We start from the raw sequence: 14,356 nt of genomic DNA on the forward strand, positions 1-14,356 counted from the left end.
TGAAAGTAACCTATGTATCAGTTCTTAAGGGAAGAAAGTCCCACATGGCACACCTCCTGGTGATTCAATTTTTTTTATTTTTTTTTTTCTTAATGGTTCAAATGGCTCTAAGCACTATGGGACTTAACGTCTTAGGTTATAAGTCCCCTAGACGTAGAACTACTTAAACCTAACTAACCTACACATCCATGACCGAGTCAGGATTCGAACCTGCGACCGTAGCAGCAGCGCGGTTCCGAACTGAGGCACCTAGAACCGCTTGGCCACAGCGGCCGGCGTTTTTGTAAACAAAGACCCTATTTGTAGTGGATTTGTTGTTCTTGATGTAGGCATCTTCTTTGATAAAGGAAGTGACGAAATGTAAACCATGTGATGTTGTAGGCTGTCTGGAAAAAACTCAACAAGAAAGTAGCAGGAAGGGTTTAGCGTCAAAATTAGTTGTTCTGTGCAGATCCTGCAATAAATGACTTCGAACACTGTGCATTATTCATATGATGTGAATTTAAAGTTAGTACACTCCTGGAAATTGAAATAAGAACACCGTGAATTCATTGTCCCAGGAAGGGGAAACTTTATTGACACATTCCTGGGGTCAGATACATCACATGATCACACTGACAGAACCACAGGCACATAGACACAGGCAACAGAGCATGCACAATGTCGGCACTAGCACAGTGTATATCCACCTTTCGCAGCAATGCAGGCTGCTATTCTCCCATGGAGACGATCGTAGACATGCTGGATGTAGTCCTGTGGAACGGCTTGCCATGCCATTTCCACCTGGCGCCTCAGTTGGACCAGCGTTCGTGCTGGACGTGCAGACCGCGTGAGACGACGCTTCATCCAGTCCCAAACATGCTCAATGGGGGACAGATCCGGAGATCTTGCTGGCCAGGGTAGTTGACTTACACCTTCTAGAGCACGTTGGGTGGCACAGGATACATGCGGACGTGCATTGTCCTGTTGGAACAGCAAGTTCCCTTGCCGGTCTAGGAATGGTAGAACGATGGGTTCGATGACGGTTTGGATGTACCGTGCACTATTCAGTGTCCCCTCGACGATCACCAGTGGTGTACGGCCACTGTAGGAGATCGCTCCCCACACCATGATGCCGGGTGTTGGCCCTGTGTGCCTCGGTCGTATGCAGTCCTGATTGTGGCGCTCACCTGCACGGCGCCAAACACGCATACGACTATCATTGGCACCAAGGCAGAAGCGACTCTCATCGCTGAAGACGACACGTCTCCATTCGTCCCTCCATTCACGCCTGTCGCGACACCACTGGAAGCGGGCTGCACGATGTTGGGGCGTGAGCGGAAGACGGCCTAACGGTGTGCGAGACCGTAGCCCAGCTTCATGGAGACGGTTGCGAATGGTCCTCGCCGATACCCCAGGAGCAACAGTGTCCCTAATTTGCTGGGAAGTGGCGGTGCGGTCCCCTACGGCACTGCATAGGATCCTACGGTCTTGGCGTGCATCCGTGCGTCGCTGCGGTCCGGTCCCAGGTCGACGGGCACGTGCACCTTCCGCCGACCACTGGCGACAACATCGATGTACTGTGGAGACCTCACGCCCCACGTGTTGAGCAATTCGGCGGTACGTCCACCCGGCCTCCCGCATGCCCACTATACGCCCTCGCTCAAAGTCCGTCAACTGCACATACGGTTCACGTCCACGCTGTCGCGGCATGCTACCAGTGTTAAAGACTGCGATGGAGCTCCGTATGCCACGGCAAACTGGCTGACACTGACGGCGGCGGTGCACAAATGCTGCGCAGCTAGCGCCATTCGACGGCCAACACCGCGGTTCCTGGTGTGTCCGCTGTGCCGTGCGTGTGATCATTGCTTGTACAGCCCTCTCGCAGTGTCCGGAGCAAGTACGGTGGGTCTGACACACCGGTGTCAATGTGTTCTTTTTTCCATTTCCAGGAGTGTATATCCAACGCGTGCAATAAGAAAAGGAAAAAAGGCTGCTCAAACGTTTCGTGGTTTGATGGACTGTCCTCCTCCTCCTCCTCCTCCTCCTCCTCCCATTTGGTTCAGCAAGTACATAAAAATACTTTTAGGTATCTTGACGGTTGTGTCTAAAGCATCTATAAAACTGGCAGTAGAAGAAACTGTAAATACTAGTGGAACCAGGGACATTGCTGTTGCACTTGATGGGGCATGGCAATTTCGAGGACACTGTTCCTTGAATGGTGTTTTAAGTGCTACTTCACTGGAGAATGGAAACGTTGTTGATCTTGAGTGCTTATCTAAGTACTGCCACACCTGCCATGGTATCACTGAAGGACATACTGAACACCAGTGTTCTAAGAATTATGAGGGTTACGGAGGAGGTATGGAGTGTGATGGAGCTATACAAATATTTCAGAGGTCAGAGCCCGTTTATAACGTTGGATATACGAAGTACCTATGTGATGGGTACTCTAAAGCTTTCAATAAAATGATTGAGTTCAATGTTTATGGTGATACCTTAGTAACATAACTGAAGTGTTGTGGACATGTGCAAAAGAGGATAGGTGCTAGATTGAGGAAGCTATGAAGAGAAATGAAAGGATAGTCGCTATCCGATGGCAAATCTCTGTCTGGCCAAGGCAGATTGACAGAAACTGAAACAGACCTCTTTCAGAGTTATTATGGACTGGCCGTTAGACGAACTGCACCGCTGAATGATGTTACAGCAATGAGAAAAGCTGTATGGGCCACCTACTTTTATATGTTGTCCACAGATGACCACCCTGTTCACGGACTTTGTCGTAAAGGAGCAGATTCTTCATGTAGTTACCAAAAAGTAAACGAAAGTGGTCAAACATACAATCATAAACAGTCTCTTCCTGAGCCTGTTATGAATGAAATAAAACAAATTTTTAGAGACCTGAGTGACCCCGTTTTGCTTAGTAAATGTCTTCATGGGGGTACTCAGAATACTAATGAAAGTTTCAGCCATTGCATATGGGAAAGATTACCCAAGAATGTTTTTGTAGGACTAAATACATTATAAGTGGGTTGTACTAGATGCAGTGATATGTTTCAATGATGGAGTGATAGGAAGGTTGGAAGTCCTGAGAAATTTAGGTATAAAATGTGGCTCTAAGATGAAAGATCAATTGCTCGCATGTGACAAACAACGGGTGCATGAAGCTGAAAGATTCGCTCTTCAAGTTACCAAAGAAGCAAAGAAGTGTTAAAATGACAGCCAATAGGAAGCTTGAAGATGAAGAAATGCTGCAGAATGAAGACTATGCTTCAGGAATGGCTGAGGCACAGTTTAATTGGACTCATATCTTCATGCGCAATTTCCCACAAGTTGTGTTTTTCGGAATTCAGGTACAAATATTTCCTAAAGTTTATGAAGTATTGCTCTAAATTTTTTCTGTAGCTTGCAATAGTCCATACGTATGCAGTAGACCTAAGTTTTATTGCAGAATCAACTAAATTATAGAAAAATAATATTTATATCAGGAAAAAAACTATAAAAATTAAAATGTAAGATGTGATATTTTTTATCCTTGTAATATACAGAATAGGTGGAATTAAATAGGTCTAAAACCTCAGCCATCATGTTATGCGTATATAGTAAAAATTTGGTCTCCTTCCTCAGTGCCTGGCGTCCTGAAAATCGGTCGCCAAATTGTGATATTTCGCAGAAGCGAGTTGAAGTTGCTTCAGCGTTGAAGGCTTGGCTGGCAGTAGCGACTGAAAGATGGTACAATAATGCTCAATTAAATCTGTTTATCGTAACTTAATTTCTTATCACTTCATGCAGATACGTAAACATGTACTACCACGATGTTCCACTACATATCACACTTTTACTACGCGTTTATGCTTCCAACCGGCCTAGTCTGAGGTCTAAGAAGGAGTGGTGGCTCCAGCACGCAACAAGAGTCACAAGTTCATTGTTGAAACTCTTAATGAGAATCACTACTGAGAATGTAACATTAACAACATAAATTAAAATTAAAAGCAAAAAAGTCACGTGAAGTGGGGGTTACGCGAACTGCACGTCATTTCGTCGTAATTAAGCCTGTGAGACAGAAGATCAGATGGCGTATCCTGTGTCTGGAGAGCCACTAGAGCGGGAAGCTCTCAGGATCCAACCCAGGAGACGGCACTGCGTACATTATTCTCAGTTCTTGCTCTTAGCGAAATGATTTGTTAATATTGGTAGGATTGGTTTGTTTTCCTGTATCAACTATTGGACGGAATGAGTTAAAAAAAAATCATGTCAAATTTCACAAACGTCTTGCGAATATGTATGTGACAAGTTCATTATGGCTGGAAAAGTAAAAAGTATTGCTTAACATCCCGTAGTTCTACAGAGGTGGAGCAAAGCACAGACAGGAAAGAAAATTCAACTTTTGATCAAGTCGATAGTAATAAAAATTTGTGAACATAAGACTGTTAATTAAAAATGGTAATATCTAGATAATCTAATTCTTATGCACAGCGAACGACGCTAAAAATGACATAACCGTAGAAAAGCCCTTTTTTATTTCCTCAGTCTAAGGACTAGTTTGCTGTTCATCTCCTTTTCTTTCCGCCCGAAGTTACGTTTCATCATCTCATCAGTCTGATCAGAAACCGCATTCTTTATGATCTCTACACAATTTTCCCCATCTACGGATGCCGAGTAAGTAAACAAGAAATACTGCTGTCTTATCTTGTAGTAACGATTTCGGCAAGACTTCTTTCCCCAATTACTTTATCTTGCAACTGTTAATGTTTTAATATATTCCAACGAATGAGTTCCACTATCAGGTAGGATATCTTTGTGCATACAACCCAGTTCTTCTCTGCATTATTTCCGCATTTTTCTTAAAGAAGTAGTGTATGCAATTTATTTCGGTTCTTATGGGACATTTTCTTAACCCTAGACAGTATTCGGAACAGCAGCACTACGCAGATAAATTACAAACATAAATTTTCTCTGCGCCCTTTTAATATAGTATAAACACTGTCGCAACATTCCACACTAGCATTACACAGATACATGACGGAACTACGTTTTCTTTGTCACTTTTACGTCAGTGTACCACTACTCCAACATTCCTTTAATTAGTAATGGAATGCAAGCGACTTCCATATCAGAATATGTCACGAACATTCACATGATGCTGAAAACTGTCTCAGATTCAAAACCGAAAAATCCTACGACCTGTACACTGCAGTTTCTCCGAAACTACCACATACATTTCGAAGAGCGATAAGGCATTAAATTACTCTACCTAAGAACGATCTAAATTGTTGTACCTTTACTTGCAAATAAGCGACGCTAAAAATGAACATTATTATGACAAGAAACGATTTGTCGTTCAATGAAAACTATTTATGTACATGAAAACCAAATTATTATTCTTTTCGCTGACACTTAATGATACTCACCTTTCGGTTGCTTCACAGCAAATATATTTAAGGTAGACGAAGCTGTCACTTGACCTACAAGTCAAACAATATTTTTTTTTAAAAAAAAGTCATCGGAATTAAATAATTATATCTGGGTATCAGACGTTAGAAAAACTATTCTGTTTTATATGAGTGCTGTTACAATTTTATTAGGAGTATATATACGCTAAACAAGGTTACATTTCACTTTTGACAAATGCTAAAATATAATACTGAAAACATTCTTGTGCTTCTCAAGCTAACTAAATACTTGCTAATTGTGTCAATAATTAATTGATACTATTATTTTCCACACATTAGGTAAGGACACTACGAGGATGAAATAAAAGGTTACATGTGATTAGAAACTTATTACTTGCTGGCAACACAATACTCATAACACAAATTCTTATTTTACTGAATTCTTGTATAACAGTATACTGTCTACCTTCATGATTCTTTGCACCGTTTTCACATACCCTATGTTACGCCAAAATATGTGGTAAGTAATGAAGACAATCTTATGTTTCGTAACAGTTTTCTGTTACACTAATTGACCTTTACCGATTTCAACTATGATGCTCACAGCAAATTTCTACAAGACAGACTGACAAGATTGCCACATGTGGAGGACCGGAAGGATTATAATACTTACAAAATATTTCGAAAATACAAATATGCTACATAAAGCTCTGAAGTTTCGATGTAAAAAGAGGTCATTAGTTGCATGTAAATTACGCTAAATCTGCTTTATTCGAGAAATACTTGAGGACCAACTGTGAATGCGAAGTCCCTCGTAGATTCATGATTAACATAGACTGATTATTTTATCTCAGTATGCAAAAATCTGTAATTAAGCGACCATTAAATTCTTTCCTGGATGGTAATAGTTATAGTGATGCAGGCAAAGTGCAATTACGTAAATTTAGTATATCGGGCACTTATATTACACCTGAAAGTCACATTACACTTTCATACCTCCAGTCTTAGTTGTATTGCTTATTTCAACATACCGCTGCGAGTTATTTGATCCAGGCACTTCATGTATGCTTTTAAGTGTAGGTTACTGTTACAGGTACTACTTCGGAACCTAAAGAAAAATACTGCTCCATAGAATAGGAAGCACATATGTTGCCATTAACCACATACTTTGAGTGGTTAAACCACATAAAATTCCTATGTCTCAGGGAAAAAAATTGCTTAGTGGGGTAATATCATCACGCGAAAATATTAACGAGGGTGAATTATAAAGTAAATTAATATACATATATTTACACATACTACATAGTTTTTTAGATATACTTTATATACCGAATAGTATTAATGACTTTCATTAAATTCTTATAATGTTCCTAACAACTAAGTACAGTTTTTGGCGTTACTGATCTAGAATCGTTCCATCAGAGCACTTCAAGGAATGAAAATTAGTCACAAAACCGAGTAGGAGGAAGTACCGTACACAAATTCCAGAACAGGATATTCCTAAAAGGATGCAGCATCAGTGCGTCACAAACAGGTCTATTGCTTATAAACTGTTGTTGGTAAGGAAACAATTTTAACATCACCGAAAAGTTCAGTCTTTGTATTCAACGTTCGACAGCTGAAAAAGAAGCCCTCAGTATGTAAGTAGATAATTAAAGCCCAATTAAAGCCCACACACAGATTATCTAGCTTTAACAATGGTTACTACGTTTCGGCGAAATGGAGGAGTAATGAGAAAATATGATCCGACTGAGGAAATGCATCCCCACTTAGTGTTGAGCTGCCTTAGCCAGTACAGAAGTAATCAATCAGTCGGTCGTCTGCAGGCTGCACCCAGGTTCAGGCGTCGCTATTTGCATCCAGTAGTGCTACCAGGCGGCTCTTCTTGGCGGCCTCCGACTGCCGGAACTCCTCCAGCAACTGCGAGCACCAGACAGACAACACGTCCAATTAGAGGTACCAAACACACATACATCATACATACAAATTACAAACAGGAGTGTTCCTGAACTGTTTCCAGTCGGCTAGAACCATGGAAAACTCACGATATTTCGATAGCGCACCTTGGCAATACCAAATGATAGCAAACTAAAACGTGGCGCTTCTCTGAGGTCGAGAAGGACATCAGTTGAGACGAGAGTTTACAGATCATTAAGGAGGCAAAATATTTTACACCGATATGCTCTGTTTACAGACGAATGGAAAAACTGGTAGAAGCCGACCTCGGGGAAGATCAGTTTGGATTCCGTAGAAATGTTGGAACACGTGAAGCAGTACTGACCCTGCGACTTATCTTAGAAGAAAGATTAAGGAAAGGCAAACCAACGTTTCTAGCATTTGTAGACTTAGAGAAAGCTTTTGACAATGTTGACTGGAATACTCTCTCTCTCAAATTCTAAAGGTGGCAGCGGTAAAATACAGGGAGCGAAGGCTATTTACAATTTGTACAGAAAGCAGATGACAGTTATAAGAGTCGAAGGACATGAAAGGGAAGCAGTGGTTGGGAAGGGAGTGAGACAGGGTTGTCGCCTATCCCCGATGCTATTCAATCTGTATATTGAGCAAGCAGTAAAGGAAACAAAAGAAAAGTTCGGAGTAGGTATTAAAATCCATGGAGAAGAAATAAAAACTTTGAGGTTCGCCGATGACATTGTAATTCTGTCAGAGACAGCAAAGGACTTGGAAGAGTAGTTGTACGGAATCGACAGTGTCTTGAAAGGAGGGTATAAGATGAACATCAACAAAATCAAAACGAGGATAATGGAATGTAGTCGAATTAAGTCAGGTGATGCTGAGGGAATTAGATTAGGAAATGAGACACTTAAAGGAGTTTTGCTATTTGGGGAGCAAAATAACTGATGATGGTCGAAGTAGAGGGGATATAAAATGTAGACTGGCAATGACAAGGAGAGCGTTCCTGAAGAAGAGAAATTTGTTAACATCGAGTATAGATTAAAGTGTCAGGATGTCGTTTCTGAAAGTATTTCTATGGAGTGTAGCCATGTATGGAAATGAAACATGGACGATAACTAGTTTAGACAAGAAGAGAATAGAAGCTTTCGAAATGTGGTGCTACAGAAGAATGCTGAAGATTAGATGGGTAGATCACATAACTAATGAGGAGGTTTGAATAGGATTGGGGAGAAGAGGAGTTTGTGGCACAACTTGACTAGAAGAAGGGATCGGTTGGTAGGACATGTTCTGAGGCATCAAGGGATGACCAATTTAGTACTGGAGGGCAGCCTGGACGGTAAAAATCGTAGAGGGAGACCAAGAGATGAATACACTAAGCAGATTCAGAAGGATGTAGGCTGCAGTAGGTACTGGGAGATGAAGAAGCTTGCACAGGATAGAGTAGCATGGAGAGCTGCATCAAACCAGTCTCAGGACTGAAGACCAAAACAACAGCAGCAGCAACAACAACAACGTGCTCTGTTTGAAATGGTTGTTAACATTCAGTTATTGGAGCTGTAAGTAATCGATATGGTGAAAATTACATAAATATTTTATGTAAGTTCGTTATCAGTTTCCTTTGTTACTCATTTTAATATTATCAAGGTAGATGTCAGTCTACATCAATACTGCGCAAGCCACGTAAAGGAGTTCCACTCGGAATGGCGCGTGGGAAGAATTATTGTCGATAAGCCTTTGTATTAGTTCTAATTTCTTTAATTTTCTCGTGGTGATCATTTCATGAGAAGTACGTGGGAAGATGTAGTATGTGGTGCAACTCTTTCTAGTAACTGCTCTCTCTATGTTGAAATAGTAAACTACTCAGTGATGCACATCTCTCTTGTAACGTCTGCCATTGCAGTTTAAGCATTTCTGTAACGCTCTCGCGCAAACTAAACAATTCCGTGGCGAAACGCGCCGCTCTTCGTGGGACCTTCTCTACCTCTTGTGTTAGTCCTACATGGTAAATACCCCAGATTGATGAACAATAGTAAAGAATCTGTCGAACAAGCGTCTTGTAAGCCACTTCCTTCGTGGATGTGTTACATTTCCTAAATATTCTTCCTACGAATCTCAGTCTCGCATCAGCTTTTCCTACTATTTGTTTTATGTGGTCATTCCACTTAAAGTCGCTCTGTATAGTTGCTCCTCGATATTTTACGCTGAATACTGGTTCCAGCAATTTGTAATCAATAGTGGAGTGAAATTTGCTGGTAGAGCACTTGCCCACGCAAGGCAACAGTTCGGGGTTCGAGTCTCGGTCCGGCACACAGTTTTAATCTGCCAGGAAGTTTCATATCGGCGCACATTCCGCTGCGGAGCGAAAATTTCATTCTGGAATAGTGTAGTTGTACAATAGTGGATTTCTTTTACTGCGTATGCGTAATATATTACATTTTTATTTACGTTTAGGATCAACCGCTAGTGCCTGCAGTATTCATCCATCTTCTGTAGGTCAGTCTACAAATCGATACTGTCTGTTGGCGTTGCTACTTTCTTATGAACAAGCGCATCATCTGCGAACAGACTTAAATGACTTCAGAAGCTTTCTACTACGTCGTTTGTAGACGAGTACATTGTTAACAGTAAAGGTCCAATCCTACTTTCTTGGGATACTTCGGAAATTACCTTTACATCGGTCGATTTTGTTCCGTTAAGAGTCACGTGTTAAGTTCTGTCTGCATCGAAGTCTTGAATCCAGTCGCAAGTCGGGCCCGATACTCGGGAACTTCGTACTTTTTTTCACTACACGACAGTTAGGGATGCTGCCAAATGCCTTCCTGAAGTCGAGGAACACCCTACCAACCTGAGGGCCATTGTCTACAGTTCTCTGGATCTCATGGAGGAACGCAGCAAGCTGAGTTTCGCAACATTTCTGTTTGCGAGATCCATTTTGTTACCTTTCCACTACTAAGCGATTATAGTTGGTTTAAAATCCATCATTGGTTCTCTCAATATCTGCCATTTCGACGTTCGTAAGATGGTCGACAGGAGGGACCATGTTACGATCTTCCACGGTTCTAGATCTACATCTACATCTATGTGATTACTCTGCTACTCACAATTAAGTGCATGGCAGAGCGTTCAACGAACCACCTTCAAGCTGTCTCTCTACCGTTACACTCTCGAACGGCGCGCGGGAAAAACGAGCACTTAAATTTTTCTGTGCGAGCCCTGGTTTCTCTTATTTTATCGTGATGATCATTTCTCCCTATGTAGGTGGGTGCCAACAGAATGTTTTCGCAATTGGAGGAGAAAACTGGTGATTGAATTTTCATGAGAAGATCCCGTCGAACCGAAAAACGCCTTTGTTTTAATGATTGTCACTCCAATTCACGTATCATGTCTGTGGCACTATCTCCCCTATTTCGCGATAAACAATTTCGAAAGACCGAATTCAGTATTTCGCCCATTTCTCTGCAATCTTCTGTTACGGTGGCAGTTGTAGCTCGTGTAAAAAGGACACAGTACATCATAATCTCCGTGCAATGCCACAGGCAACAAAATGGTGGAGGAAGGTCGGTAGTCTGGGTGGTTGTGCAACCGCCAAACTGTGACTGATTCAACACAATGGACAGAGATCATACAATTCTGTCCCACTGGTCATATGCACACACTCCATTCTCCTGTTAGCGCACTGCTGGTAAGTGTTTCACCACGAACACCTCGTCCGAACGCTATCAAACTGTTACTCCAGTCCTCATCCTTAAACGAGCTTATTTTCAGGAACATCAGTACAGAAAAAAGCCATTCCCACAGAGGAAGGATGGTGTGCAATATTCGATGGCTAGTGAGTGTGTCTCAAGTTACTGGAACATTCACGACATAGGACGCCCAGAGGACGTACACATACCAACATTCGGACTTTGAGAAACGTAGAATCATTGGCATGAGGGACATTGGAGCATCTTACCAACAGACAGCACAGACATATAATGTCTGCAGAACGAGTGAAGACGAGATGGAGTCAAGATAGTGCGGGAAGAAGAGTAGAAACAGGTGCTTACAGACAGACTACACAACGAGAAGCTTAATTGTCTCCGATGAACTGACGGATGACAACACCTGCAGTTCGGCTAGAAGCTAGAAGTAGAGTGGTACCACGAACCCGCGAGCCGCCGGTAAGAGGGTACCGGAATCTAGGTCTAGATCTCAATTTGTCATTCGTCCTTTACCACTGACACTATACCACAGCCCGTGTCAACTGAAACAGTGCGCGGAATTTTGTTGGTGTCAGCGATAAGCCTCCCCTTTTTTTTCCTGTCAGACTGACGCCAGTGTCCTGTAGACGACATGCTGAAAGGTCACAGGAAGCAGCGGTTCTCGAGAACCGTGCCCCATACCTCTCCAGCTCCTGGAATCATGGTATGGGGAATTATTGGATATGACAAAAGAATGATTTGTAATTATTGAAGGAATGTTGTATTCTCACAAGTTATGTGGCAAGAATGGTAAATCCTTAACGACCAGTGTACTAAATGGTTATTCCAGTAGGAAGTTGCAAGATATCTCTGTACAATTCACATGCCAGACGCCTTGAGGAATTTACGGGTCCTTCATTGGCCTGCCTGGTCTCCTACTGTCACACGTAGAGCGTGTCTGGTATGTGATGGGAAGAGATATATTTTCATAACAGCATCTTCACATACTTAGACAGCCTGTGTTTAGGGTATGGGAAGAAATTCATCAAGATGACATTCGCAGGCTCTTTGCTCCCATCTCACAACTGAGATAAAAGTGTAACCGTGTCCGTGAGTGTCATACCGCATACTGATGCAGGTTTGTCATAGTGACATTTCTTCGTATGAAACGTCGTCAACACTGTTGACGATTTCACGCGTTGGCAATAATTTCGCCGTAGACCATGCAAAGCGGATCACTTTTCGAAAACTGGCGCTTGCAACTAACTGATTATGAATCAAAATATGCTACAGTTATTTCTCCGAAAACAATTTCAAATAATTTCTCATTTTTTTAAATTCATTCATCTGGCACACAATTAGTAGACGAATAAGGAAAACGTTGTATCAATATCCACTGGGAAACATTCGTGTGCAATCTTCTACAGACATGGGTACATAAATGAACAACAAAATTACAAGTAATAATCGGTTTCATGAAGTGAGCATACAGACGACATAAAAAATTACAGGGCATTCAAATCATGACTTGGGATATAAATGCCATTGAATCCTTCATGACTTTAAAAAACTTTATAAGTCACGTCTTTTTACGTTGGAAACTAATTCACTTCTAATGAAGCTTCGAGTGGCTGCAGTTCTTGAACTACGATTAGCAGTAGGTGAGAGCACTAGTGGTAAATTTTACGGAGACGATACATACATCTATGCGCTCGGTGTTGTCTGCCGATTCAAAAAGAAAAACTCACTGGTTGTCAAAACCAACATATTATCTTTCTTTTTTTCTTTTCTATTTTTTTATCCAAGCGGGCAAGGCGGCTCGTTGTGAAATTCTAGGTTCTTATCAGCCGTGAGCCAAAGATATTTGCTTGGAGTAAGATGGGTTCCCAATTGTGGACAGCACGGAACGGATTTCGAATACTGGTATTTGCCTTTCAACTGAAAGTTACCTTACTTACAGAAAGTCTGTAACAGTTCACCTGTTGTAACTTAATACTGAGCCGTAATTTTTGCAATTAAAAATGCATGCCTAGTGTGTGTATTGTTGTTTACAAAAAGAGGAAACTCGGTAACTTGCTCGAACTGTCCTGTAGTATACCAGTGTGCGAGGTATAGTGTGATGCTAATGCAGAATACGATATATTTGTTCGCGCACAGGTAGGAAGCCTTAAAAAAGTTTCTTCCTGGAAAAATACAACACGAATATGAATTCCTCTTTTACATTAGCGATTTTATTAATATGAATATACTAATGTGGAGATGCGTGTAATTTTTAATTTGTGTACTGTGGACCTGTCAGCACGTGTCATCCGGTAAATAGTAGATGCAATGACCGATACTTTCGCATAGTATTCATATCTCTCCCGGATGCAGTGTAACATTTTTTAACTTCATCTCGTATTAACTAGTAATAAACGATGCACATTTCAAACATGCAGCGCAAATTGCTCGCCGATAGGAACTGAATTAAAAAGTGCTCCTCATAAATGCGACAAATGTGGGCATCAGCCCGTAATGACTGTAATAATAAGTGAATAACACCACGTGATGGACGACACCCAGTGCAGTAAATGCATTGTGTAGTATGCTGTAGTAAATACGTAACTGAAAGCGAAAATCATGTGTATCCCACTGGCTACGGAACCTGCAATTCCGCTGGCAAGTTTAACGCTAACAACGACGCTACATATGGGCACTGAAGTCTGTTATGTGATCGTTTCCTCGCACCTTTAGCTCGTTCAGTCTCGGCCACTCACTAGCCTTCCTCGCCCTGGTCAGTATAATAGTTGTACGCCTGAGAAAAAGGCTCGGAATAAAAATGCGCATTCTCGGCACAGCAGCTGCTATAAACCTGTAAATATACTCTGGTGTCATGACTGATTATAAAAATAACGTTGGGCACTTTTTGGGGACAACTGGAAGAACTGTGTCGACCCGGAGTGCACAACCCTCTTTCAACGACCAAACTGGTCTCTAGGAGACCATTACGAACAACAGAACAACCCCCCAGTGAGCGCAAAGACAATGATCAAGAGAACATCTGCAGTAGTTCTCTTCACCTACAAGAATGGGATTTGCCTCATGCCCGATGGTCGTCCAAGAAGATTGTAGAGGCGTCTAGACATGGTAATCCCACTGGTTCAGCAGGATTTTGGTCCGGCATCACGTGCGCCTGTCGGATGCCTCTAAGTGCTATCTAGCGTAATTTGAAGGACACGCAGTATCGGAAGAAGATCCTCCAACTCACTGCCCATCCCTACAGTCAGTCAGTCAGTCAGTCAGTACTTTGGCGTTGTGCTCGTTTTGCAAGGCGGTAATGAACATCGCGCCCATCTCGTGCACATCTTCATCCAGGAGGAGGGAGTCAATGGAACAGCCTGCGTTAACTGC

At 42.0% G+C, this 14,356-nt stretch overlaps 1 protein-coding gene across 5 annotated transcripts in view; it reads right to left on the minus strand.

The window, feature by feature from the left end:
* Positions 1–5,549: 5,549 nt before the first annotated feature.
* The window catches only part of LOC124615778 (S phase cyclin A-associated protein in the endoplasmic reticulum), a 590,398-nt gene continuing 581,591 nt past the window's right edge, over positions 5,550–14,356 (minus strand). For all 5 annotated transcript variants that reach the window (XM_047143880.1, XM_047143883.1, XM_047143882.1 and 2 more), the window contains one exon: positions 5,550–7,292. In XM_047143880.1, the coding sequence (XP_046999836.1) occupies positions 7,212–7,292 (81 nt within the window). In that variant the 3' untranslated portion in view covers positions 5,550–7,211. The remainder of the gene's footprint in view (positions 7,293–14,356) is intronic.

Source organism: Schistocerca americana, chromosome 5 (assembly GCF_021461395.2).
Source record: "Schistocerca americana isolate TAMUIC-IGC-003095 chromosome 5, iqSchAmer2.1, whole genome shotgun sequence".
NCBI lineage: Eukaryota > Metazoa > Arthropoda > Insecta > Orthoptera > Acrididae > Schistocerca > Schistocerca americana.